At 52.7% G+C, this 26,151-nt stretch overlaps 1 protein-coding gene across 2 annotated transcripts in view; it reads right to left on the bottom strand.

Annotated features, from left to right (window-relative positions):
* MGAT5B (alpha-1,6-mannosylglycoprotein 6-beta-N-acetylglucosaminyltransferase B) overlaps nt 1–26,151 on the bottom strand; it is an 84,600-nt gene that overhangs the window by 43,717 nt on the left and 14,732 nt on the right. For both annotated transcript variants that reach the window (XM_054670720.2, XM_054670719.2), the window contains 5 exons: nt 6,634–6,749; nt 5,927–6,000; nt 4,878–5,048; nt 3,967–4,131; nt 3,113–3,282 (listed from right to left, as the gene is read on the bottom strand). In XM_054670720.2, coding sequence (XP_054526695.1) covers nt 3,113–3,282; nt 3,967–4,131; nt 4,878–5,048; nt 5,927–6,000; nt 6,634–6,749 — 696 coding nt within the window. The remainder of the gene's footprint in view (nt 1–3,112; nt 3,283–3,966; nt 4,132–4,877; nt 5,049–5,926; nt 6,001–6,633; nt 6,750–26,151) is intronic.

Raw genomic sequence — 26,151 nt, 5'->3', positions numbered from 1 at the left:
GAATAAGTTCTGTGTTAGATAGCAGAGTAGGCCGGGCACATGGCTCATGCCTGTAATCCCAGCACTTTGGGAGGCTGAGGCAGGCAGATGACTTGAGCCCACGAGTTTGAGACCAGCCTGGGCAACATGGCGGAAACCCATCTCTATTTTAAAATAAATAAGATTTAAAATATATATATAGCAGAGGCTGGGCGCAGTGGCTCATGCCTATAATTCCAGCACTTTGGGAGGCCAAAGCAGGTGGATCACCTGAGGTCAGGAGTTCGAGACCAGCATGACCAATATGGTGAAATCCTGTCTCTACTAAAAATACAAAAATTAGCTGGGCACGGTGGCACCCGCCTGTAATCCCAGCTACTCGGGAGGCTGAGGCAGGAGAATTGCTTGAACCCGGGAGGCAGAGGTTGCAGTGACCCGAGATCGCACCACTGCACTCCAGCCTGGGTGACAGAGTGAGACTCCATCTCAAAAAAAAAAAAAAAAAAAAAGATAGCAGAGTAGGGTGACTATAGTTAACAACAATGTATTGTAGATTTCAAAATAGCTTGAAGAGTGGACTTAAAATGTTCCCAACACATAAAAATAATAAATACTCAGGATGATAGATCCCCAATACCCTGACTTGATCATTACATATTGGATGCATGTAGCAAAATATCACCCATCCCCATAAATATGTACACATATTATGTATGTATCAATAGAAACATTTTTAAGTCAATGAAAAGGAGGAATAAAGCCAAGCACGGTGGCTCATGCCTGTAATCCCAGCACTTTGGGAGGCTGAGGTAGGTGAATTTCTTGAGCCTAGGAGTTCAAGACCAGCCTAGGCAACATAGTGAAATCCTGTCTCCACTAAAAATACAGAAATTAGCCAGGGGTGGTAGCATACACCTGTAATCCCAGCTACTCAGGAGGCTGAGGTGGGAGGGTTGCTTGAGGGGAAGGCTGCTGTGAGCCATGATTGTGCCACTGCACTCCAGCCTGGGCAACAGAGCAAGGCCCTATCTGAACAAAAAAAAAAAAAAAAAAGAAAGAGAAAGAAAGGAAAGAAAGAAAGAAAAGAGAGAACAGAGAACTCCATCAAACACAAAATCGCTAACTATAAAGAAAAAGATGGATAAGTTTTATTACATTAAAATCAAGAATTTCTGTTCCTCCCCCCAAAAACCATAAAGAAATTAAAAAGGCAAGCCACAAATTAGAAGATTTTTTAACATGTGTAACTTCCACAGAATTTATATCCTTAATATATAAAGAGCTCTTACAACTCAATATGAAAATGATAACCCTTATCATATGATGCCCATATCAATGGGCATCTCATCAAGACGAAAGAACCACAGGACAGGATGCTCAGCCCATTATCTTTCAGGAAATGCAAGTTGCAGCCATAATAAGACATCATCATGCCTCAATCAGAATGTCTGACAACCCTAAGTGTAGGTGAGAATGTGAACCAGCGGAAACTCATGCACTGGTGAGTCTCTGAATTGGAGCAATCACTTTGGAGGACAATTCGGCATTATCTTGTAAAGCTGAATTTTCACCATGCCAAGATCTAACAATTCTGCATCTAAGTCTATACCCAGAAAAACTTACACAGGTACATCAGGTGACATGTCCAAGAATGTCCACCAGGGCAACGTTCAAAACCATTTCAAAAACAGGAAAAAATATCCACAGACAGGAAAAACTGATACATAATTATGGCACATTCACACAATGGAATATTATATAGCAGTGAAAATGAATGAAATAAAGCTACATGCAAGAACATGGATGGATGAGTCTTTGAAACAGAGTGAGTTTGAAGAAAGCAAGTTAGAAGACCACATAGAGTAGATGCCATTTTCTCAAAGCTTGAAACCAGAACAAAACAAAAGCAAACCATAAACTGTTTATGGATACACTATTAAGAAAAAACAAAAAACTTTTTTTAAAAAAGCAGGCTGGGTGCGGTGGCTCACGCCTGTAATCCCAACACTTTGGGAGGCCGAGGCGGGTGGATCACCAGAGGTTGGGAGCTCAAGACCAGCCTGGGCAACATGGTGAAACCCCATCTCTACTAAAAACACAAAAATTAGCCTGGCGTGGCGGCGTGCGCCTGTAATCCCAGCTACTCAGGAGCTGAGGCAGGAGAATCGCTTGAACCCGGGAGGCGGAGGCTGCAGTGAGCCAAGATTGAGCCACCACACTCCAGCCTGGGCAACAAGAGAGAAACTCCATTTAAAAAAAAAAAAAGCAAAGGAATAATATACACAAAGTTCAAGTTAAGGTTTCATCTGGGGAGGAGGCAGAGAGATCGGCAGACACTCTCAGGCAAACCCAGAGTCCTTGGTGACAGCATGATCTTAAATGGATGGTCACACATGGGAGGTGATTTGACTGTTGTGTTTCACAACATACTTTACATAGACTTTGTATGCATCATATATCTTACAATAAATGTTAATAAAGAGAAAAATCTCCTGTATTCCTACATCCCACAGAAACAGTGATTAAAAATAAACCCAATCACACACTCTTACCCCCTTGACATCCCCACACTCTCAGCCTCACCCCCATCCTACCCTCAAACACTCAGGGGAGCCTCTAATCACTGCCCTTCCACCTCCCACAGCATCCAAGGGACTGTGAAAAGCCCAGCACTGGGTAAGAGACAGGCACTACCCACCCACCCACGCCCCTTCATCCTCCACGTCTTACTGGTCTCCAGACCCTAAAGTAGACCCAAGAAGGAGCCCAGGTTCAGAAGAGAAACCAAGCCTTCCAGGACGGCAGGCAGAGGGGACCCCACGTGCAGACGTGGCTCAATTCCACAAGCCAACACGTGTCAGCCCCTGAGCAGAAACACCAGAGAAGGAGCCAGGCCCTGGCCAGACAGCGCTATGCAAATACACTTCCCTGCCACATCCCCCAAGACCGGGCAGGAGGAGGGGGATTAGGAGTGGTGATGTCCTGCGGAACACCAGGATGTCTCCCAGGGTCTCAGGGCCGTGGGACCTGCAGGCAGAGCAGGTGCTCCCATAGCCCCTGGGAGGGAGGGGAGGGGTTCCCCTTCATCCCCTCCCTGCCCCACTTGATGCCAGTGGCTTTCCCCAGCACTCACCTCTGCAGCTCCTTCAGGGAGACTGTGACCCGCAGGCCATGGCCCAGGACATAGAGTGCAGTCAGAATGTCCGCCCACTGCACCATCTCCCCTAGGGGTCCGCCCTTCAGGACCCGAGGGCTGAACACGTCCCCGGACTCCTCTGTCAGGAAGCCGATGTGGACCAGGATCTGGGTCGGCGGAACACAGAGGGTCAGCAGGGAGGAGCAGCAGCTCTGAGCCCCGCCCCCCCGGGGCACCGGCCAGGAGACCAGCCGGCAGCAGACCCTGTCTCCAGGCTGGGCCCCAGCAGGTGCTTTCTGGCACCAGAGTGACCAGATCGGGCACTGGGGACATGGGCGAACGAGATAGTCACGTGCTTGCCCTCATGGAGCTAATGTTCCAGATGGAAGAGGTAGACAACAGTGAACACAGACAAGAGATAATTTCATGAAATGATAAGGGCTCTGAAAGAAATAAAAGGGCAATGTGAGAGCCACGTAAATATCTACTGGGTGGAGGGAGGGAGGGAGGGAAGGAAGGAGGGAAGGAAGAATGGAGGCGTGAGCTAACGAAGCTCCCCAGAACATTCCCAACTTTCCAGGCCAATACCATGACTTTTCTGCCTGACATGAACCAGATGTACACAGAATGCAGGACCTCTTGGGGGCTTGTCATTTGGTCCCAACCTTGAAAAGGGCCAGGGGCCACCACCACAGACATCTATCCCGACTCTGCCATCCCTACCCCTCTCTCCCTCTGATCAAATTCAGAAGTCCACTACAGCTTGTTTGAAGACCTATTCCATGCCCACTCAGAAGTGGGGGCCCTGAGCTTTCTCAGCTCCTGCACATGAGGGGGCAGGGGCCACGCACCTGCTTCTGGTCCCTCTGGGTGGCCCCCAGCTTCTGTGCCAGGCGCCGGGCAGCCAGCGCCCACTGGGCTGTGAGCCTCTTGGTCCGCTTCTTCATGAAGATCAGGGACTCCTTCCCGCTGCCCATCAGGTCCAGAAGGTGGGACAGGTTGCTTCGGAAAACTGCCTGGAGGGGTCCAGACCTCAGCTCTCTGCCCCTCAACCTGCGGCCACCATCATTCCCCGCTGGCCTGGGGACAGGGGCTGGCACCCTCCCATGAGGCTGGGGCCTGCTCTAGCTTCTCCTGCACTTTCTAAGGGGCTCATTAGCCCCCAAAACCAGGGAGCCCTGCCCGCCCTGTCAACACACCCTCCCCAGCCCAGCTCTAACCACGGGCCCCTAGCCCTTCCACAGAGGTGGCCAACCATAGCAGTTTCCAGGTTCCCAGCCATGACAGGGAGGCAGTGAGGGTGGTGGTCATAGCCAGGACTCCGATGGCAGGGGACAGACGTGGCCACCACAGCAACTATGCGCCTCGAACCCATTAATTCAATTGTAAACCTCAGATGCATCGTCTGTCAAATACGATCATACGAGGATGGCTGGGAACTTTAAGTGCAAATAAAGCATCTGGACACAGAAAACCCTCAATAAGTGACAGCTGCTATTACTACTATTCTAGTCCACTAAGGGGGCATCTCCAGGCCCCCCACCTGCCCTGCAAACAGGCCCAGCTTGGTGGCATCTCAAAGAAGGCAGACAGGCCTTGGCAGGCTGGCCTCCCGTCTGCCCGGTAGGGTGGGCTCGGACCTGCCCACACACCTGGCAAGCAGCTCAGTCTCATTCCCTCAGGACAGAGGTTTCTGTCCACTGTCCTTGAGAATGTCCAGCCACACCAGCCCCTCACCGGCCCACCCACCTCCCAGGCCCACCTGGACTTTGGGGAGGGGCTTGGGTGCCCTCTGGGCAGCCGTCTGGTTCCTCCAGGGCAGCGGGGGGCAGAACCACTCGACCTCACTGAGGTAGATGAGGAAGGAGCACTCGGTGCCGTCCACCCCAAAGAAGGCGTAGCAGGGGTCAGAGGTCCAGCGGGCACGCATCCACTGCAGAGAGGGCCAGGCTGGGCAGGGGGCTGCGCCAGCCCCACTGACCCTCGGGGACTCCCCCGCATGTGCACCCCCAGGGTGCATCCTGAGGTCAAGGATGGGGCCCATGTGGCCCACCCTACTGATGCAACAGGGGACAGGGCAGAGAAGAGATTGAACCAGGACCTGCCTGAAGGGCCCCAGAGATGGCAGGGGCAGGACCACCAGCCCTCATGTCTGGAAAGAGGAGAGACTGGGAGAGAACACTGGCTCAAAGGTCTGGGGCAAAGAGCCAGGGGGCCTGGCTGTCTCCCTCTCCCTTTGGTCCCCGTCTCCCTGCTACCAGAGCAGGATTGGGCTAGAGGCCAAGGTCAGGGAGCAGCCTCCAAGGCAGCCAGGGCTGGAGCCAGGGCGGGATCCACCTGCAGTGATCCCAGATGGTCACCAAGGAAGGGGTCTGCGGCACCACCGCCCACCCCTTAGGGCGTTCAGAACCAGTGGGGAGCTGACTTCACGGCTGTGGACGACTCCTACAAGGGCAGACTTCATGCAGCCAGTGGTGGCCCCAGAAATGGGGCAGGAAGCCTCTCCGTCCAGCTGTTGGCTGGGCCAGGAGGAGCAGGGACAGGGCAGCCAGGGCCACTCCTCTGAGTCTCTGGGGGAATCTGGCTGCTGGCGGTGACACTTGGAGATTTAATCATTTGCTGTGAGAAAGCACCGACACCTGAGGGCGACTCTTCCTGGGGGATTTGGATTGATGGGTGGGGTGGATGCACTGAGCAGAGAAGCTGTTTCCCTGAGGTTGGCCTCTGCCAGCTTGTGCCTGGGTGAGGGGCCAGGGCCAGACAGAGAGGCCCTAGCTGTAGACATCCCCACCCCTCAGCCCCAGGCCTCACCTCCACCTTCCCTGAGCAGTCAGGGAACTTGGGGTCACTGGGTGCCTCACACTGGTCCCGCCGGCCTTCTGACACTGTAGGGAGAGGTCACCTTGCTGAAGTCCCTGGTCCAAGGAGGAGCCCAGGGAGGGAGGCCTGGGTGCGGGAGGCAGCTTCCCACACAATCCGCTGCCAGACTTTCCCACCTTAAAGCTCATCAGCCGCACAACCCACCCACAAGGTCATCCCGGGCCGAGGTTGCCCCTGGCCTCCTCAGGGGGTTCAGATGCAGTGAGGAGCTGGTGCGAACAGCCACTCAGCAGCTGCCTGGATGGGCAGACCTCATGCACCCACCCGAAAGCATCCCCAGCGTTTTCTGAAGAGGCAGAAATGAGGTTTGCAGCCCCCAGCTCGCTGCTCCCCACATCACAGGGACTGGAGGGGCCGCCGAGGGACCCTTCCCCAGGTGGCCTCACTCCTGGAACTGTGGACCCCAGAAGCTGAGACTCCAGGGACCTCCTCTGTCCTCAGCGCCCTCCTGCCGGGTCGGGGGGAGTGAATCCCCAGTTGTCCTGCCGAAAGCCTAAACTGGGGCCCCGAAGAGCCAGCAGAGCTGCTGTCAGGAGAAGTCGGCCACGCCCCAAGTGTCCCATCCTCCCAGGGCCCACCCGGCACCCAGTTCATTGGCCCCCTAGGGGTAGAGGGTACCCCCGCCCCCTGGCACCCACCCTTGCTGTGCAGGAGCAGACTGTGGCGCAGGATCTGGTCCACCTTCACAGCGATGTCGGAGACGTTCTGTGCAATAGCCTGGATCCGCTCCATGAGGCCGGCCCCAGGGGGCATCCTAAGTGGGAGAAGCCAGAGGTGAGCCACAGAACCGGCCGGGGTGACCTTCCCATGACGGTCCTGCCAGTAAGGCCCATGGGCAAAGGCGGCAGGCTCTGCAATGCCCCAGGCTCCCAAACCCTGACCCCAAGCAAACCAAATGGTGGGGAGTGAATCGGGTGAGAAGATGAAGCTGGCAGCCCACCCCATCCAGTACACACATTACAGACATACGGGAAAGCCCCTATCTGCACATGTTGGTCACAACTGCACGTGTGCCCACAACTGCATGTGTGATCATATCTGCAGAGAGCCCTTTAGTGGACACCCCCACCCTTCGGCCCCAGGCCTCACGTCCACCTTCCCTGAGCAGTCAGGGAACATGTCTTCATGTGGCCACAACTGCACGTGTGCCCACAACTGTACAGGTGCCCACATCTGCACATGCCCCCACATATGCACACGTGCCCACAACTGCATGTGCGCCCACAACTGCACACATACCCATAACTGCACATGTAATCATATTTACATGTGTGGCCACAACTGTACATGTGCCCACATCTGCACGTGTGCCCACAATGGCACGTGTGCCCATATCTGCACATGTGACCCTATCTGCACGTGTCAGGCATGTCCGTGCATTACTGCATGTGTGCTGAAGGGCAGTGCATGGGGCTGAAACAGGCAGAGGAATTCCATTCAAGAGCCTGGCTAGGTTCTGTCCAGGGATCACACAGGTGACAGAGGCCTTTTCCTAGGCACAGCCGGGCCTCTCCGAGTCTGTCTCTATTTCCTCCCAAGACGCCATATTGTGCCAAAATAAATTCTACCCGCAGAAGCCTGGGAACTTGCCAGGTATTAAAACTCCGGTAAATTATCACTGGCTTCCTGAGAACAAATCCTTCCCAGGATCTTAAAGGAGGTGACTGCCACCACCACAGCCCTCCACCTCACCATCGATACCAGTGTTGCTTTTATTTTTGGAGGATTTATTTCCTGTGTTGATTACTACTCAGCTCTCAGGGACATTTATTAGCCGTCATATGCAGTATTTATCTCATTGCAAACTTCTATTGAGATGGATTCCCCTCAGCTGGCAGATCTTCTCACACAAAGATAGCCCTGGGGGTCTTTCTCCAGGGAGCTGCTTGCCTTTTTTTTTTTTTAACACATTAATTCGGTTTCCTTTGATTCTTACCTCACCCCGTGGCTTTGCAGGCCCAGTTTAAGCTCCGTTTATCCCTATACAGGGTATTGGTCTTTATGGCTGCACATAATGGGAATTCGATGAAGGATTTTTCCAACCTGGGCTCCGTTCGGGTCTGCAAACCCCACCTCTCCTCCTCTTCTGAGCCTAGTGAGCTGCCCACTAGAGAAGGCATAGCAGGAACCCTCAATGGCCACCCGCCCTCTACAGCCATCACACTCTCCCACCTCCACCTTTCCTAAGGAAAGAAAGGGCAGTGGCCCCATATACATCGGGGGACTAGTCAGGGTGACAGGTGGGGGCAAAGCAGACACCGAAGTGGAGGGGACAAAAGGCAGATGACAGGAATGGGGAACAAGCCCCCCCATGTACACACATGCACACACACATGCACACACACGTGCACACACACACACTCACACACAAGCAAACACGCACGCACACATGTACACATGCACACACACGCACACACACACATGCACACACACGCACACATGCACACACAATCCAGTCTGTCCTCTCACTCTAGTTCAGTGCCCAAGGCAAACTTTGACAAAAACAAACAAACATAAAACTCTTAAAATAAAAAATGCCACCATTTTTGTGTTAGTTTCCTGGGGCGACTGAAATAATTTCCACAAACCAGGTGGCTTAAAACCACACCCATTTCTCCTCTGGCAGCTCTGGAGGCTGGAAATCAGACAGCGAGGCGGCAGCAGGGCCGGCGCCTTTAGACTCTAGGGGAGCCTCCCCCAGGCCTCCCTCCCAGCTTCCAGAGGTAGCAGCAGCCCTCAGTGTTCCCCAGCCCGTGGCTGCTCCACCCTGACCTCTGCCTCCGCCTTCACACGGCCTTCTCCCCTGTGTGTGTCTGTGTCCACTTTCCTCTCTTTATAAGAACACGAACCATGGAACCAGGACCCATCCAAATCCAGTAGCACCTCCTAATTTGATTACATCTGCAAAGAGCTTATATCCAAATAAGGTCATAGTCACAGGTCCTGGGGCTAGGACTTGGACATGGCTTTTTGGAGCACAAAGTTGAATGCACGACAGCCTTCTGTGAGATTACAAAGAAAGAGAAGAGACGTAAAAGCTACCTGCTTCGTTTGCTCAAAAAGTCCTCAGGCAGAAGGAAGTAGGAGTATTTTTCATCTGTCCAAAACTCATCAAGGTTCATTACCAGTATGATACAAGGAGATGAGAGGAAGCTCAGACCCCTATGAGCTATGTGACCCTGGGCAGGTCACCGAGCCTCTCTGTGCTCACCAGTCTCATATTTTAAGACATAAGGGCAGCTACCATGGTGAGGACTGAATGAAGAGAGCTGTAAGGTGTGTGGCCAGCGGCACCTGTGTGACATCAGCACTGTTTGCATTCGTGATCAGCACTGATATTGATGTGGTTGAAGCAGCAGCCACAGGGACTTGGGTTACACCAGGGCACATCAACCTTTTCTCATTATTGCCCATCTAGGAGGTTTCTTACAGCTAAGATTGTTTCAAGAACCAGTGTTCTCCCTTTTGGCAGTGATGTGCTCCCACCGAGAATGCCTGGGTTCACTCCAAGAAGAAACATGCCGATTTGATGTCTGCCAGGCTCTGACATCAGTCCAGATGAAGCCCATGGAGCTGCTTTCCATGCTGACCTACAGGGGCAAGATGGACACTCCTTTGACAGGAATGAATATTTTTTTATATACACAGAGCGAGAGAGAGGGAGAGAGAGAAGGGTTCTCACTCTGCCACCCTGGACAGAGGCTGGAGTGCAGTGGCGCAATCATGGCTCACTGCAGTCTCAACCTCCTGGGCTCAAGTCATCATCCCACCTCAGTTTCCCAAGTAGCTGGGACAATAGGCATGAGCCACCACGTCCGGCTAATTTTTTTTTAATTTTCTGTAGAAAATATATTGCCCAGGCTGGTCTCCAACTCCTGGGCTCAAGTGATCCTCCCGCCTCAGTCTCTGAAAGTGCTGGGATTACAGGTGTGAGCCACCATACCCAGCCTGGAGTGAATATTGCAAGGACAGAGTGCAGAGGCAGGGAAACCTCCACTGCTGCAGGCTCAGAGCTGGAGACGAGCCGGGCTCTAAGGCTCCCATCATGACAGGAGGCACGCAAAATGGAGAAAAACTGGGCGCCTGTCCTACCTTCTAACCAGAGACCCCAGGGCACAAACAACCTATGTCAAGACAAGCCAAGCCAGGGGTCCTGCCAGGTCAACTAGAGACTTTGGAACGGACCTCAACCCGTTTCAGCCCTTCCTGGAGGCACCTCTCCCTGGAGCGAGGCTCCTCTCCATCCGTCTTGCAAGAGCCAGGTCACTTTCTGAACCCCCCGACCCACCGTGGGTGTGGTTGTGAGTGGCCAGCCTGAAACCCCGAACGGAGTCCTGAGTCCTCCAGGACAGGGACTTGGCTTTCCTGTGTGGAACCAGGCGCTGGCCAGCGTGGGCCCTGTGCCCGGGGCTCCATCACTTAGGCTGAAGAGTGTCTCCAAAATTCATATCCAGCTGGAACTTCAGAATGTGGCCTTATGTGAGGGATAAAAGACTACACATAGATAGGGTGCAGTGTATACTGCTCAGGTGATGCGTGCACCAAAATCTCACAGATCACCACTAAAGAACTTACTCATGTAACCAAATACCACCTGTACCCCAATAACCTATGGACATAAAAAAAATACTAAGCTACTGCTATGTGCAATGACATAGACGAATCTCAGAGTCAGAATGTTGAGCATGATAAGCCAAATAAAAAAGATTATGGGCCGGGCACAGTGGCTCACGCCTGTAATCCCAGCACTTTGGGAGGCCAAGGAGGGTGGATCACCTGAGGTCAGGAGTTTGAGACCAGCCTGGCCAAAAAAAAAAAATTAGCCGGGTGTGGTGGCAGGCGCCTGTAATCCCAGCTACTCAGGAGGCTGAGGCAGGAGAATCGCTTGAACCCGGGAGGCAGAGGTTGCAGTGAGCCGAGATCGCGTCACTGCACTCTAGCCTGGTGACAGAGCAAGACTCTGTCTCAAAAAAAAAAAAAAAAAAAAAAGGATTATGTACTCTGTGACTCCATTTATATGATGTTCAAGAACAGGCAAAAGTAATGCTGATAGAAGTCAGGGTGGAAGTTAGGTTTAGGGGCTAAGAATGACTTCCGCTGACGGAACACAGGAAATCTTGTGTGCTAGAAATATCCTATGTAACCTAATCTTGGTAGGCGAATCTGTCCATATGTAAAACTCCATCAAAACTCCATCAAGTTCTAACTTTAATATTAGTGTACTTTATGAAAAATATACCTCAATAAACTTTTTTTTTTGAGACAGAGTTTCACTCTCGTTGCCCAGGCTGGAGTGCAATGGCACAATCCCGGCTCACTGCAGCCTCTGCCTCCTGGGTTCAAGTGATTCTCCTACCTCAGCCTCCCAAGTAGCTGGGATTACAGGCATGTGCCACCATGCCTGGCTAATTTTTGTGTTTTTAGTAGAGACAGGGTTTCACCATGTTGGCCAGGCTGGTCTCAAACTCCTGACCTCACGTGATCCACCCACCTCGGCCTCCCAAAGTGCTGGGATAACAGGCATGAGCCACCATGCCCGGCCAATAAACTTATTTTTTAATAAACCAAAAAAAAAAAAAAGAAAAAGAAAGAAAGAAAGAAAGAAAGAAAGAATGTGGCCTTACTTGGGAATAGGGTCTTTGCAGATGTAATTAGTTCAGGTAAGGTCATATTGGATCAGGCTGACCCTAAGTCCAATGACTGGGGTCCTTCTAAGAAGGCCACATGCAGACACCCAGGGGAGAAGACCATGTGACGAAGCAGGCAGAGAGTGGAGTGATGCATCTGTGGGACGAAGAAGGCCAGGCACTGCCAGCACCCACCCGGAGCAGCCAGGAAGGGGCAGGGAGGAGTCTCCCCTCGAGCTTTGGAAGGAACACGGCCCTGCTGACACCCTAATTTCAGACTTCTGTCTCCAGAACTGGGAAAGAGTACATTTCTGTTGGTTTAAGACATCTGGTTTGTGGTCATTTTTTATGGCAACTCTACGAAACTAAGATAATCACCATCTGCAGAATTGAGGGGAAATGGTTTTTAATCCACCACAAAAGAGAGTCCAGGCCCAGGCCCAGAGGCTCACGCCTGTAGTCCCAGTACTTCGGGAGGGCAAGGCAGGAGGATCACTTGAACCCAGGAGTTCCAGACCAGCCTGAGCAACAGAGTGATACCCTATCTCTATAAATAATTTTAAAAATTAGCTGGGCATGGTGGTGTGCGCCTGTGGTCCCAGCTACTCAGATTGAGGCAGGAGGATCGTTTGCGCCCGTGAGGTCCAGGCTGCAGTGAGCCGTGATCACACTGCTGCACTCCAGCCTGGGTGACAGAACAAGACTTTGTTTAAAAAAAAAAGAGAGAGAGAGAAAATCTAGGTTCTCCTGGATGCTGCTGCTGTCAAGAAGTTCTTTTCAGCAACCATGTTCCTCTTGCTGAAGGCCAAGCTTTAATTCTCCTGCCGCTCTCACAGGAAAGAAAGAAATCAAGGGATGTCCTTGAGTTTCAAGCCCTGGGTCAGTGACTCTCCACATTAGCCAGAGATGTATTGGAAAGAGTGAAACCCTGGAAGTCAGAGGTCCTGGGTTCAAATCCTGGCTGCACTTCACATTTGTGTGACCTTAGGCAAGTTACCTAACCTCTCTGAACACAGGCTTTAACTCCTGTGAAATCTGAGTAATGGAGTTATTGGTGAGGATAAGCTGTGAGGCCAAATGCAAAGTACTCAGCATACAGGAGGTGCTCAATACATGCTTGATATGCTTTTGCTCCCCAGGGACAGCAGTCGTCCCATTCCTGAGAGGAAGCATCATACGCCCGACTACAAAGCAAAGCACTTTACTTTTTGGGGGATTCAGCAATTTTCCTGCGACAAGCATGTCTGTGTAAAACCCATCGCCAGCACAGGCTTTAAATAGTGCAGATGGCATCTGTCTGATTTAACAAGTTCAACTTGTTCAAAACACAATTATTTGGCATCACTATTATTATACTGGACTTAGCATTTGCACAGCCCTTTCTATTTTCAAATCATATACAATTAGGCTTCTCTCCCTGAGAGGTTTTTCTAAAAGTGACAACAAAAGTAGATGTCGTAAAGCCTCAAACCTCAACAGATCTATGACCTGGGAAATGCTTGGTTGGAAAAGAAAAAGAGGGGCTGGACTGGGGGGATGGTGGCCAATGGCCTTCAGCCAATGTGGTCTGGGGAACACAGGGCCTTGGTGTTGTCACCATGTGGGGAACCCAGGGCCTTGGTGTTGTCACCGTGGGGTAGGCAGCACCAGCGCTGACTTCTCCACCAGGGCCAGGAGGTGCAGGCCAGGGCCCACGCTGATTTTAGGGGCCCTCGAAAATGTCTGAATTTCTTTAAAAATCGGGGGACAAAAAAACCCCTTGTAGATCAAAGAAAATGTTTTAATGTGATTTTCATATATTATAAAATATAATTTTTGCCATGGGTTAAATGATGCCCCCCCTTCAAATTCGTATGTTGCAGCCCTATCCCCCAATAGCTAAGCATGTGACTTTACTTGAAAACAGGGTCACTGCAGATGTAATGAGTGATTATATGAGGTCATACTGGAGTGAAGTGGGTCTCTCATCCAATATGACTGGTGTTTTTATCAAAAGGGGAAATTTGGTCTGAAACTCACATACAGAGAGGACACCATGTGAAGACTCAAATTGTGCTCCCATCAGTCAAGGAACTACCAGAAGCCAGGAGCAGGGCCTGGAACAGATCCTTCCCTAGCACTGCCTGCTGACGCCTTGATCTCAGACTTCTGGCCTCCAGAACTGTGAAACGATCAATTTCTCTTGTTTAATCCAGTGGTTCCCAACCTTTTTAGCACCCAGGACTGGTTTCGTGGAAGACAATTTTTCCATGGACCCAGGGAGAGGGGCCGTGGGGATGGTTTCAGGATGATTCAAGTATATTACATTGACTGTACATTTTATTTCATTATTATGAAATAATTATACAACTCACCACCACGTAGAATCAGTGGGAGCCCTGCAACTCATTTTCCTGCAACTAGATGGTCCCATTTGGGGGTGATGGGAGACAGTGACAGATCATCAGGCATTAGATTTTCATCAGAAGAAGGCAACCTTGATCCCTCACATGTGCAGTTCACAATAGGGTTTTCACGCCTATAATAATCTAATGCCGCTGCTGATCTGACAGGAGGCGGAGCTCAAGTGGTAACGCGAGCGATGAGGAGCAGCCGTAAATACAGACGAAGCCTCACTTGCTTGCCTGCCGCCCACTTCCTGCTGTGCAGCCAGGTTCCTAACAGACCATGGAGCGGTACCGGTCCATGCCAGGGGGTTGGGGACAGCTGGTTTAACACAATCAGTTTGTGCTGCCCTAGGAAACCAATGCCATTTAAAATCTGTTCTTTTTTTTGCCTTTTTTTTCTTTTCTTTTCTTTTTTTTTGAGACAGAGTCTCACTCCGTCGCCCAGGCTGGAGTGCACTGGTGCAATCTCAGCTCGCTGTAATCTCCACCTCCTGGGTTCAATGAATTCTTTGCCTCAGCCTCCTGAGTAGCTGGGATTTACAGGTGCACCACCACACCCAGCTAATTTTTGTATTTTTAGTAGAGATGGAAGTTTCACCATCTTGGCCAGGCTGGTCTTGAACTCCTGATCTTGTGATCCACCTGCCTCGGCCTCCCAAAGTGCTGGGATTACAGGCATGAGCCACTGCGCACGGCCTAAAATCTTTTCTATGGAGGAAGGTACCTGACATCATAAGGCCACCCAGGGAGGCAGGACTTTTCCTAGACTTTTAGGAGGACACGAGAAAACCATGCCACTAACGATAATGACAGTTACACAGCCAACAGGCATTGAGCACTCGCTTGCCAAGCTCTTTCTATACTCTGATCTCATTTAATGTCCATGGCAACATCCTGGTCCCTCTTAATGCTCCCATTGGACAGATCAGGAAGGAAACGAAGGCACAGCAAGGCTGAGTGACTTGCTCAGGATCACACAGTTATTAAATGAGAGAATCAGTCCAACCAGGCAGCCTAGCCCCAAAGTTCACCCCGCCCAGCCCAGAAGGCTGCTGAACAGGCAACATGGCTGGAGACGGACAGCTGGAGAGGATGTTCCTGGCGGGGGAACAGGGAGCCGGGTGGCCCTAATGAATGCCTGGACACAAGTGCAGTGCCCACAAGCTTACGAGGGGCCTCCAGGCCTTGGTCTTCAGCAAAGGAAGCAGGCTGGAGCCACGAGTGGAACACTGGCTTCAATCAATCAGAAAAAGCTGCCCTGAGACACGCTGGGTTGCAGGAAGAAAATCCATTTTCCACCTCTTACACCCCGGGAAGGTGGTGCCAACAGGTGGGCTCTGAGACAGGCAGGAGTGCACCATTTCACCTGGAAGGGGTCCATGCACAGGGTGGGGGCAGGACATCAGGACCAAGGCCAAGACCGAGCAAAAGGCCGGCACCCCCCGCCCCCAGTCTAGAAAGTGACATCCTGGGGGATGGGACTTTCAGGGCTATTTCCACTGGGATAACAGCCAACACTCCCCGCAGGAGGCAAGGCCGAAACTGCTCTGGCAGAAGGAGTTTCCCAGGCAACACCCACCCTAACCCTGAAGAATCCATTACCAGGGTACAAACCTTGAATTCAATCTACCCCGGCACGGGGGACAGGGGACAATCCCCTGGGCCTTACTGCCATCACCAAGTGCACCCAGTCTTTCTCCAGCTGGTGCAGATGCCCCTGAGCCCTTTGGTCCTGCTTATAGTACATTTTCCTTTCTTTTCTTTTATGTCTTTGTTACATGCATTTTAAGAGAGGAAGGCTGTGAACCCAGGTGAGCTTGAACCAGCGGCTTCTGGCAGAGCAGCGTGAACATGAACAGTGAAGATCTGGCCCATGACAGTCAGGGAGAGGGGAGGCTGGAGAGCTCAGGAGGGGTGTCCCCAGAGGAGGCCCCATCATCCACGTGCATACACACGTATTTACCATGTGCCTGCTCGGTGCTGGGCTCTGGGCACAGAGGAACCAAACACAGATGAACCAAACGCAGGCCCAGCCTCAAGGACACCCTGAGGGGGGTTATCAGGGAGAGGGGGCAGAGGAGAGAGCAATCTGGGGTGTGTCTGTGTGGGTTGACCCTGGGGTACATCAAAGGGTATCACTGAGCCACTCAAGGGCCACAGGGAAGAACACGCAGGTACCAAGAGCCTGTACTGTGCGTGCAGTAACAGGTGAGCTGGGCAGCTCCGGGATGTCCACACCCACACATTAGAAAGAAAGGCCTGCCCTGGACCTGCTCCCGGGAGCTCACCCCTCAGCCCTTGGAGTGTCCCCTGATAAGAGTGTCCTTTTCTACCTGGGGCCTTGGGCCACCCCCGAGAGTCTGTGCTTCCCTGTGATTGATGGTGGGACATGCCACCTCAGCTTGATCTCTGGAAGGGCCAGAGACTGAGGTCAGCCCCTGAGTGGTCAGTCATGTCTCTGAGACTGAGCCCCCATAACATCACTGGGCACCAAGGCTGGCAACACCCATGTGTGTTGTCCCATATCGTTGCTGGGAGAGCAGGCGCTGTCACAGCTTCACTGGGACAGGAACACCAGTGCTCCATGCGGGTCTCCAGGGCTCTGCCCCGCCTGTGCGCCGCTCCCCTTGGCTGATTTTCATCCATATCCTTTCACAGGAACAAGCTGTCACCGTGAGGATCATGGCTGTGCTGAGTTCTGAGTCCTCCTAGCAAATCACTGGACCTCAGGGTGGCCTTGGGGATCCCAAATGTTCTGTGCCAGTGCCCTGCATCTGGAGCCCCAGGACCAGCCTGAGGTCACCTTCTCCTCTCCACACAGGCTCTGCCAGTTTCCTTCTTGCCTGGCACTTGGGGCTTCATTGCGGGGCAGAGGTCACTGGCCCAGCACAGTCCTGGAGCTTCCTTCTAAAGGCTTCCTACCTGGCCGAGCGTGGTGGCTCACGCCCGTAATCCCAGCACTTTGGGAGGCCGGGGCGGGCAGATCACCTGAGGTCAGGTGTTCGAGACCAGCCTGGCCAACATGGTGAAACCCCATCTTCCCTAAAAATACAGAAATTAGCCAGGTGTGGTGGCACATGCCTGTGGTCCCAGCTACTCTGGAGGCTGAGGTGGGAGGATTGCTTGAGCCCAGAAGGTTAAGATCTTCAGTGAGCCGTGATCGAGCCACTGCACTCCAGGCTGGGCAACAGAGTGAGACCCTGTCTCAAAAAGAGACTTCCTACCTCCTGGCCCTGATACCACACCAGCCTCACTGTGCTGGCTTTTTCTTATTCAGTGGGGTCAGGGGACACACTCCAGGAAGCCCCCTGCCCTCCTCAAGGCCTGTTAGGGTCACGGAGGGCTTGGAAGAGGAACAACCCTGTGTTCGAAGCACCGAGAACTTTGGAGCCACCAAGCCACCAGGCTGGCCCCGTGCTGCATGTCCGAGACCCACGAGCCTCTCTGAGCCTCAGCTCCCTTGTCTGTCAAAGGAGGCAACCCTTGGAGGGCTGCGTGAAGGAGTAAGCAATAGAAGGCACTTGTCTTGCCTGCTGCTATGAACCATGTCTGTGTCCCCACAAAATTTGTATATTGAAATCCTAACCCCCAGGGCCAGGCGCAGTGGCTCACGCCTGTAATCCCAGCACTTTGGGAGGCCGAGGCGGGCAGATCGCCTGAGCTCAGGAGTTTGAGACCACCCTGGGCAACATGGTGAAACCCTGACTCTACTAAAATACAAAATATTAGCTGGGTGTGGTGGCAGATGCCTGTAGTCCCAGCTACTCAGGAGGCTCAGGCAGGAGAATCGCTTGAACCCAGAAGGCGGAGGTTGTAGTGAGCCGAGATTGTACCACTACACTCCAGACTGGTTGACAGAGGGAGACCCCATCTCCAGAAACAAAAAAGAAAGAAAGAAATCCTAACCCACAATGTGATGGTATTAGGAGGTGAGGCCTTTGAAGGGGGATTAGGTCATGAGGGTGGAGCCCTCATGAATGGCATTAGTGCCCTTATAAGAGGCCCCTGACTGGGCACAGTGGTGCACACCTGTAATCCCAGCAGTGTGAGAGGCCAAGGCAGGTGGATCACCTGAGGTCAGGAGTTTGAGACCAGCCTGTCCAACATGGTGAAACCCCATCTCTACCAAAAATACAAAAATTAGCTGGGTGTGGTGTTGTGCACCTGTAATCCCAGCTACTCAGGAGGCTGAGGCAGGAGAATTGCTTGAACCTGAGAGGCAGAGGTTGCAGTGAGCCGAGATTGTGCCACTGCACTCCAGCCTGGGTGACGGTGGGAGAATCAGTCTCCAAAAAAAAAAAAAAAAAAAGGCCCCCAGAGAGCTCTCTCAGCCTCTTCCCACCGTGTGAAGACACAGCAAGAAGCTGATCATCTATAACCCAAAAGAGGATCCTCCCCTAAAGCTGACCATGCTGGCACCCTGGTCTCAGACCTCCAGCCTCCAAAACTGTGAGAAATGAATGCTTGAGGCCGGGCACGGTGACTCACACCTGTAATCCAAGTACTCTGGGAGGCTGAGGTGGCCCAGTTGCTTGAGCTCAGTAGTTCAAGACCAGCCTGGGCAACATAGTGAAACCCTATCTCTACAAAAATATAAAAATTAGCCAGAGATGGTGGCATGCACCTGCAGGCTGAGCTACTCAGGAGGCTAGGGCAGGAGGACTGTTTGAGCCTGAGAGGCAGAGGATGCAGGGAGCTGTGATTGTGCCACTGCACTCCAGTCTGGGCAACAGAGGGAGACCCTGTCTCAAAAAAAGAAAGAAACAAAGAAATGTCTGTTGTCTATGAGCCCCCGAGGCTATGGAACTTTGCTATTGCAGCCTGAACTCCTAAGAGACCTATAGGTAGTTACAGGTATACCTATACTTAGATGTACCTAGCGCTCATACCTAGTTTTAATGATTATTATTATTATCACTACTCGTAATGGACATTCAGTCAAAGTGAGGTCTCACCCCCTTCTGGATGAAGTCCCAGTTAGACCTGCCCAACAGCAGAATGGACCACATCAGAAAGCAGTGAGTCTCCCGACCCTGAAATTGCTCCACCCGAGGTTTCAATGGCTCAGAGGGACCGAGGACAGGACTGCAGCCCCTTCTGAGGGGGTGACCCTGAGATCCACCACTCACTGTCCCTCTTCAGACCCAGGACTCTGTGGGGCCTGGGTTCTTGGTGGCGGTGAGTCTGGCTCAGGCCATGGCACATGATCCTGTAGTGACAGGTTATTCCCAAGCCAGGCCAGGAGACCACCCACGGCATGGCCAACAGTAGGGGAGTGAAGGTCTCTGGTCCCGCCCTGCCTTCAACAGAAAAGCTGGGGACATTCGTCATGATCAGGAAGCCCTCAGGGCCAACAGGACATACTTGCAGCCTGAAGGGTCCCACCTCCCTCCCAGCCCGGCAGGGACTGCACTGGGAACTTGGGACTTTTTCACACCCCATCCCCAATAAACGTGGCTGTCATGTGGTTGGTCCGGCTCTCGGCACCGTGGGGCTGTGACAACAGTGCAGGTCTGGCTCAGACCTGGACGGGATCCTCCTCACCAAGCTCTAGTGAGCTTGGTGCCCAATAGAGGGTGGCTGTTATTATTATTTACTATTGTCATTGATTATTATCATCATTAATTATTATGATGATTAATAATTATTACTTCAGCCAGCTCTGCAGCAAAGTCCGTTGGAATCCAGAACATGCCCCTGGGGGCCAATGGCTGCCCTTGGGTGGCACTGGCTGAAAGAGGCCCCTGACCTGCCAACCACACGCCTCTCTCCCAGTGAAGGTACCCACGGTGGCCCGAGACAGCTTCTGAGACCAGCGGGCTTTGCAGACAGCTCTGGGCAGGGATGGGGAGAGGGGACAGTGACTTCCCAGGTTATCAGGTGTGTTCCCTGAGAGCTCTTCCCTCCCTGCCTGCTGGAGCCACCCCTTGGTGGGCCCAAACCCATCACAGTGACCTCCCGTGGGCTCAGACACCTCCCATGGGCACTGTGACCTCAAGAGCCTGCCTGGGTCCCAAGGTCCCAGGACGTCTGGCAGATATAGTGGCTTTCCCAAGGTCACACGGCGAGCTCCCAGGACTGACACTGCCCCCGCGCCAGCCCTGCATCTTCTCACTGCATCTGCAAAACAGCTCGGTGTACCTGGCATGGGAGACCTGGGCCTGAGTATATTTTCTGCACACATACTAAGCCCCAGGCATTCTACCAAAACCGTCGTTTCTTACTCGGAAAGTAAAAGAATGCCAAGCGAGGCCTCTGATCACCGCCCACCCCTCTTCCCAAGGCCGACCCTCGTGCAGCCAGCCTCCGGGCACTGTCCCAAGGGAACAAGGAGCAGCCAACACTGCAGGCCACAGGCCGGACCCAGATGCTCTGTTCCCTCCACCACCTGAGGCCTAGGGTGATGGGCCGGGGCCAGCAGGGAACTCTGGAAGGCAGCTGTGCTCACCACTATACCACCAACGCGGCCCTCCAGCGGGGAACTCTGGAAGGCAGCTATGCTCACCACTATACCACCAACGCGGCCCTCCAGCGGGGAACTCTGGCTCTGCAGGTGGCCAGTGGCAGGTCACTACTTCCTCGCAGGCCCCAATCCTCAACTCCCTTCAGGCTGGTCCCTCAAAGAGGCCCCTGAGGCTCAGCCCCTTCCTCCCTGCCCCATGAGGTAATCACTGATTCTGGTCCAGTCTGCTTCCCCTGAGAACGAGCTCTCCAGGCCACATCAGGAAAGAGATTTAATTCTGACTCCCTCTCCTGATTTACGAGAGTTGCATTCAATTAACGGGGATATTGATCTCCCCGCCGCTGGCTAGGGTGCTTGCTGGGGCTGTTATTTCGTTATGAAACTGATCACTTTTCTTTTAAAACACAGAGACTCATGTACACAGGTGCCTACAGACACGCATACCAGGAGACCTGAGTGCACACGGCTGGAAACATGAGCGCCGGAGCAGGGGAGACGGATCCTCTCTGTCGCCGTGTCTCTGCGTCCGCCTCTGTCTCTTTCACACACACCACACAGGACATGGAGCCCCCACCCCAGCATCCAGCCTGGCTTGCATTCGCACTGCTCTCTTCTGCTTCAGCTCCTCCTTGGCCCATCCAGAGCTCCCCACCCCGATGCTGGGGAGGCCTCCTCCCCAAGTGAGAGCAGAGAGGACTCCTCTCTTCCAAACAAAAAAATAAATACATAAATACACCCGTCCACACATGCACTCCCCCTGTTAAAAGGAGCAGAGCTGGGGTTGGGCTGTGTGTGGTGTCATTACCACCTGCCCGGGGAAGCAAAGTCTGAGATCACTGTGCTCCAGGGACAGTGGTAGAACCAGCAGGAGGAGCCAGAGGGACATGGGGCCAGGCATGGTGGGGCCAAGGGAAGGACCTGGGCTCTTACTCGAGTGAGCTGGGGGGCCATGAGGGAGCGGGGAGTAGAGGAGGGACCTAGACACTTATTAATGACTTAGAAAGACCCCACTGGGCCAGACACGGTGGCTAACACCTGCAATCCCAGCACTTTGGGAGGCCAAGGCAGGCAGATCACATGAGGTCAGGAATTCGAGACCAGCCTGGGCAATACGGCGAAACCCCGTCTCTACTAAAAATACAAAAAAAATTAGCCGGGCATGGTGGTGCACGCCTGTAATCCCAGCTACTTGGGAGGCTGAGGAGGGAGAATTGCTTGAACCCTGGAGGCAGAGGGTGCAGTGAGTCTAGATCATACCACTGCACTCCAGCCTGGGCGACAGAGCAAGATTCTGTTAAAAAAAAAAAAGAAAAGAAAAGAAAAAAGAAAGGAAGGAAGGGAGGGAGGGAGGGAGGGAGGGAGGAAGGAAGGGAGGGAGGGAGGGAGGGAAAGACCCCAGCGGCTGCTGAGTTGGAATAGCTGGTTGGGGTCCGTCGGTGGGGTGAGAAGAGGTGGGCTTCTAGGGCGTATTCTGAAGGTGGGAGAATTTGCTGAGGGACGGGGCAAGTGTATGAGAGAGAAGAGCCAGGGGTGACTGCAAGGTTGGGGTCCGAGCCATGGCAATAATGGCACTGATACAGCCTGAGATGGGGGCTGGGAGAGAAGGGGATCCTGAGTGCAACCAGGAGACCCCACGTCGGAGTGTTCCCAGGACACCCAGGTGGGTCAGCAGGTGCCTATTCTGAGAGCAGCAGCATCCAGGGCTACAGCCCCAGCTTAAGACATAAACTGGGGAGTCTAGAAGACAACGGTGTTTTTTTGTTTTTGTTTTTTGTTTTGTGAGACAGACTCTCACTCTGTCACCCAGGCTGGAGTGCAATGGTGCGATCTCAGCTCAGTGCAGCCTCCGCCTCTCAGCTTCAAGCGATTCTCCTGCCTTAGCCTCCCAAGTAGCTGAGACTACAGGCATGTGCCACCACGCCTGGCTAATTTTTGTACTTTTAGTAGAGACGGGGTTTCATCATGTTGGCCAGGCTGGTCTCGAACTCCTGACCTCAAGTGATCCGACCACCTCAGCCTCTCAAAGTGCTGGGATTACAGCTGTGAGCCACCACACCCAGCCTGAAGGTGGTTTTTAGAGCCATGAAAGTTCAGGGTTCAAGCCCACCACTGCCCCTCACTCACCAGGTCCTCCGGCCACAGTGCTCCCAGGTGGCCCCTCCTCCCTGGTCCACCTCCCTCGGGCTCAGCCACCTCAGCCATCTGCTCCTTCCCGCTGTCCAGAGTGCTGGCTGTCTCCCCAGTCAAAATGCCTCTCCTTCAAGGCTATCCCAAACTCCCCTGTGCCATGGGGACTTGGTGATTCTAAGCCTCCCAAAGAGTGGTTGGGTCACCCCCTTCTCTGGACCCTCACGGTACAAGGAAAGGAAAGGAGACAAACTATTCTTCTGAGCGCCAAGCACAGGGCCCAGGCCTCCCATCAGCATCATGTCTAACACACACGTGAAGAACCTGAGGCTCGCAGAGCCCAAGGCCGCCCAGGTCTGCCCCACTCCCAGGGGCCACCGGCCAGGCTGGGCACCGGGCATGCAGTGGAATTCCATCTTTTTTGTGTCCCCTCCACCTGCTCTCAAACCTCCAGCCCAGACTCTGCACACACTAGGCATTCAACAAATACGGACTGACCTCTTCAATCCAGACAGCCTCAAATTTCGGTGGTTTTATGGCCTTATGGAAAATTCAAAGATCATTACTATTTGGCTTGAGGATACATAATACGATGCCATTTGAAGCAAATCTGCCTCTCTAATTATGTTTTCCTAGGCTAAAATTGCAAATTTACTTTCCCTGAGGAAACACCAGCCATGAGTGGAAGGCGGCAGCCCAGAAGCTTCCAAAAGGGCTGAGGAAGAACAGGGGATGTGTTTTTTTAAGCCACAGGAAATTTCTAAGTGGGGAATCCAAGTGCAGGCACCTGAGAGTTTTCTGGAAATGCAGCAGCAGGCACTCCTGCAGGATTCTTGCCGGTCTAGCTGCAGGTTGGTTAACCTGGAGTCAGGTTCAGGGTGGGGAGGGGTCAGCAGTGTTTGTGCACAGGAGCGTGTGAGCAGGCGGCTTTCACAGGCCCGGGACACACCCACCATTTCTCTCCCTGAAACCAGCAACCACAGTGTCCCTGAAATTGATGGCTCCGCCTGTGGGTGTGATGGGCTCTGCCGGTCGTGATGGATGGTTGCTATTTCCCAGGAGGGAGCTGGGAGGTGGCGCATGTTCCCCCTCCCCCTACAAGTTCCCTCCTTCCCCAGGAGGAGACAAAGGGCAGGGCAGGGGAGGGAGGCACAGGCCAGGACCGGAAAAAAATCAGAGAAACACTGGATGCGCCAGCAGTACCACCCCCAGCCCAAGAAGGCAGACCTGGAGTCCAGGGGTCCACTGGACCCTCAGCTCTGCTGCCTGCAGCAATATCCTCAACAGAGACCAACAAGGCCTGCTCCTGACCTGGGGAACAGGCCTGCGGACAGAGGCTGCATCAGAGGCACCGCTGGAGGCAGACAGGAAAGCAGAAAGAATGAAAGAGGGGCAAAGAACTGGATCTGAGGGAGAAAGATGGAGCTGGGGGGCAGGGGCTGGATCCGAGGGCACACAGACAGTGTCAGAGAAGAAGGATCCATGCACACAGAGAGGAAAACGGCCTCATGCCTCAGGGGGATTTCCAAGGAAGCTCAGATCCCTTTGCAGGCACTCCCCATCTCCACCACGGCCTCACTGCTTCCCCTCCTGCCACCCTGTTTATCCAGTTTTCACACAGCAGTCAGAATGATCATTTAAAAAAATAAATCCAGTAGGCCAGGCACAGTGGCTCACACCTATAATCCCAGCACTTTGGGAGGCCGAGATGGGCGGATCACCTGAGGTCAGGAGTTCGAGACCAACCTAGGCAACAGGGCAAAACCCAGTCTCTACTAAAAATACAAAACTTAGGCCAGGCGCAGTGGCTCACACCTATAATCCCAGCACTTTGGGAAGCCGAGGCAGGTGGATCACGAGGTCAAGAGATCAAGACCATCCTGGCCAACATGGTGAAACCCCGTCTCTACTAAAGATACAAAAATTAGCTGGGCGTGGTGGCATGTGCCTGTAATCCCAGCTACTCAGGAGACTGAGGCAGGAGAATCGCTTGAACCCGGGAGGCAGAGCTTGCAGTGAGCCGAGATCATGCCACTGCACTCCAGCCTGGGCAACAGTGCGAGACTTTGTCTCAAAAAAAAAAAAAAATTAGCTGAGCATGGTGGCACACACACCTGTAATCCCAGCTACTCAGGAGGCTGAGGCAGAAGAATTGCTTGAACCCAGGAGGCGGAGGTTGCAGTGACCCGAGACCGTGCCACTGCTGGTCTCCAGCCTGGGCAACAGAGCAAGCCTCCATCTCAAAAAAATAAATAAATAAATAAACAAAACCTCTTAGAAAGGGACAAAAACCAAACCACATATAACCACATATTTAATCAATCATCAAGAGCACAGTGCTTAGAAATGTGGGCTGTGGAGCCAGTCAGCCTGAACCCAAAGCCAAGTCCAGCCTCTTACAGCTGTGCAACTTTGGGTGAGTTTCTGAACTTCTCTGTGCCTCAGTTTCTTCCTCTGGGAGATTAAAGCTTCCTCCTCTGGGAGAGTAAAGATTTAATTAAATCTTTAAAGATTAAACCATAAGATGGTTGTGAGGTAGGTAAGATCTATCTTATCTTACCTATCTTAAGCTTATGCAGTAAGAACCATGCCAGGTGCTTAGTGTGTTTTGAGTAAATGTCAGCTAATATGAGGGTAATGATGCTCACACCAGGCTGGCCTACCAGGCATCCAGGACGTTCACTCAATTGGCAAGGCCAGTTAGAGGTTGGCCCCATGGCCAGCAGCCCAGCACCAGCAGGCTACATGGCAAAGGATCCCACACCAGTCCACATGGGTGCACTGTGTTTCAGGCCTGACTCAGGCAGGCATCCCTCCAACCCTCCCACGGGCACAGTGACCTCCTGTGGGTCATCATTTTCTTCTGTTTCACCCAACTCCGTACTTCAGAAATGCCTAGAGCTTTGGCTTTTCCATCACACACGCTGGCTGAGAAATAGCTTTTCTGCAAATTGTCTAAAAGTGCGTTTCAAGCTTAATTTTTAGCAGCTAGAATACATTTAGCAAATCAATTTCACAAAGAACCCCAATATATAAAAGAGGGAAAGTGGAGCTCATCTCCCTGGAATAGGGTGGGGTCAAAGCCCCTCCTTCCACATCCACCTCTAGGGGCCAGTCGGGACAGCCTGACCTCCCGCACTCCTGTTCTCTGAGGTCCAGGAGATGCCTTATATACCTAGGACACATGATTTGGATGTCACACCTCATGTGTCCCTGGGGCTTGTAGGATAGCAGCACAGACTCTGGGCTCTCAGACATCCTGGCCGAAGCAGGAGCATATTTAGAAGAAATAAACCAGAAAGTTCTACTTGGCAAAAATGGCCAGGGGTACATAGTATCCACACATGCCCCTCAACACAGAGTTCAAAATCATCATGAAAAAAATTTTTTTAAAAAGGCCGGGTGGCTCATGCCTGTAATCCCAGCACTTTGGGTGGCTGAGACGGTTGGATCACCTGAGGTCAGGAGTTCGAGACCAGCCTGGCCAACATGGTGAAACCCCATCTCTACTAAAAAGAACAGAAAAATTAACTGGCGTGGTGGTGCACTCCT

Source organism: Pan troglodytes, chromosome 19, assembly GCF_028858775.2.
Source record: "Pan troglodytes isolate AG18354 chromosome 19, NHGRI_mPanTro3-v2.0_pri, whole genome shotgun sequence".
NCBI classification, from domain to species: Eukaryota; Metazoa; Chordata; class Mammalia; order Primates; family Hominidae; genus Pan; species Pan troglodytes.
Note: the sequence above shows the minus strand (reverse complement) of the source record. Positions and strands in the feature narration are given on the sequence as shown.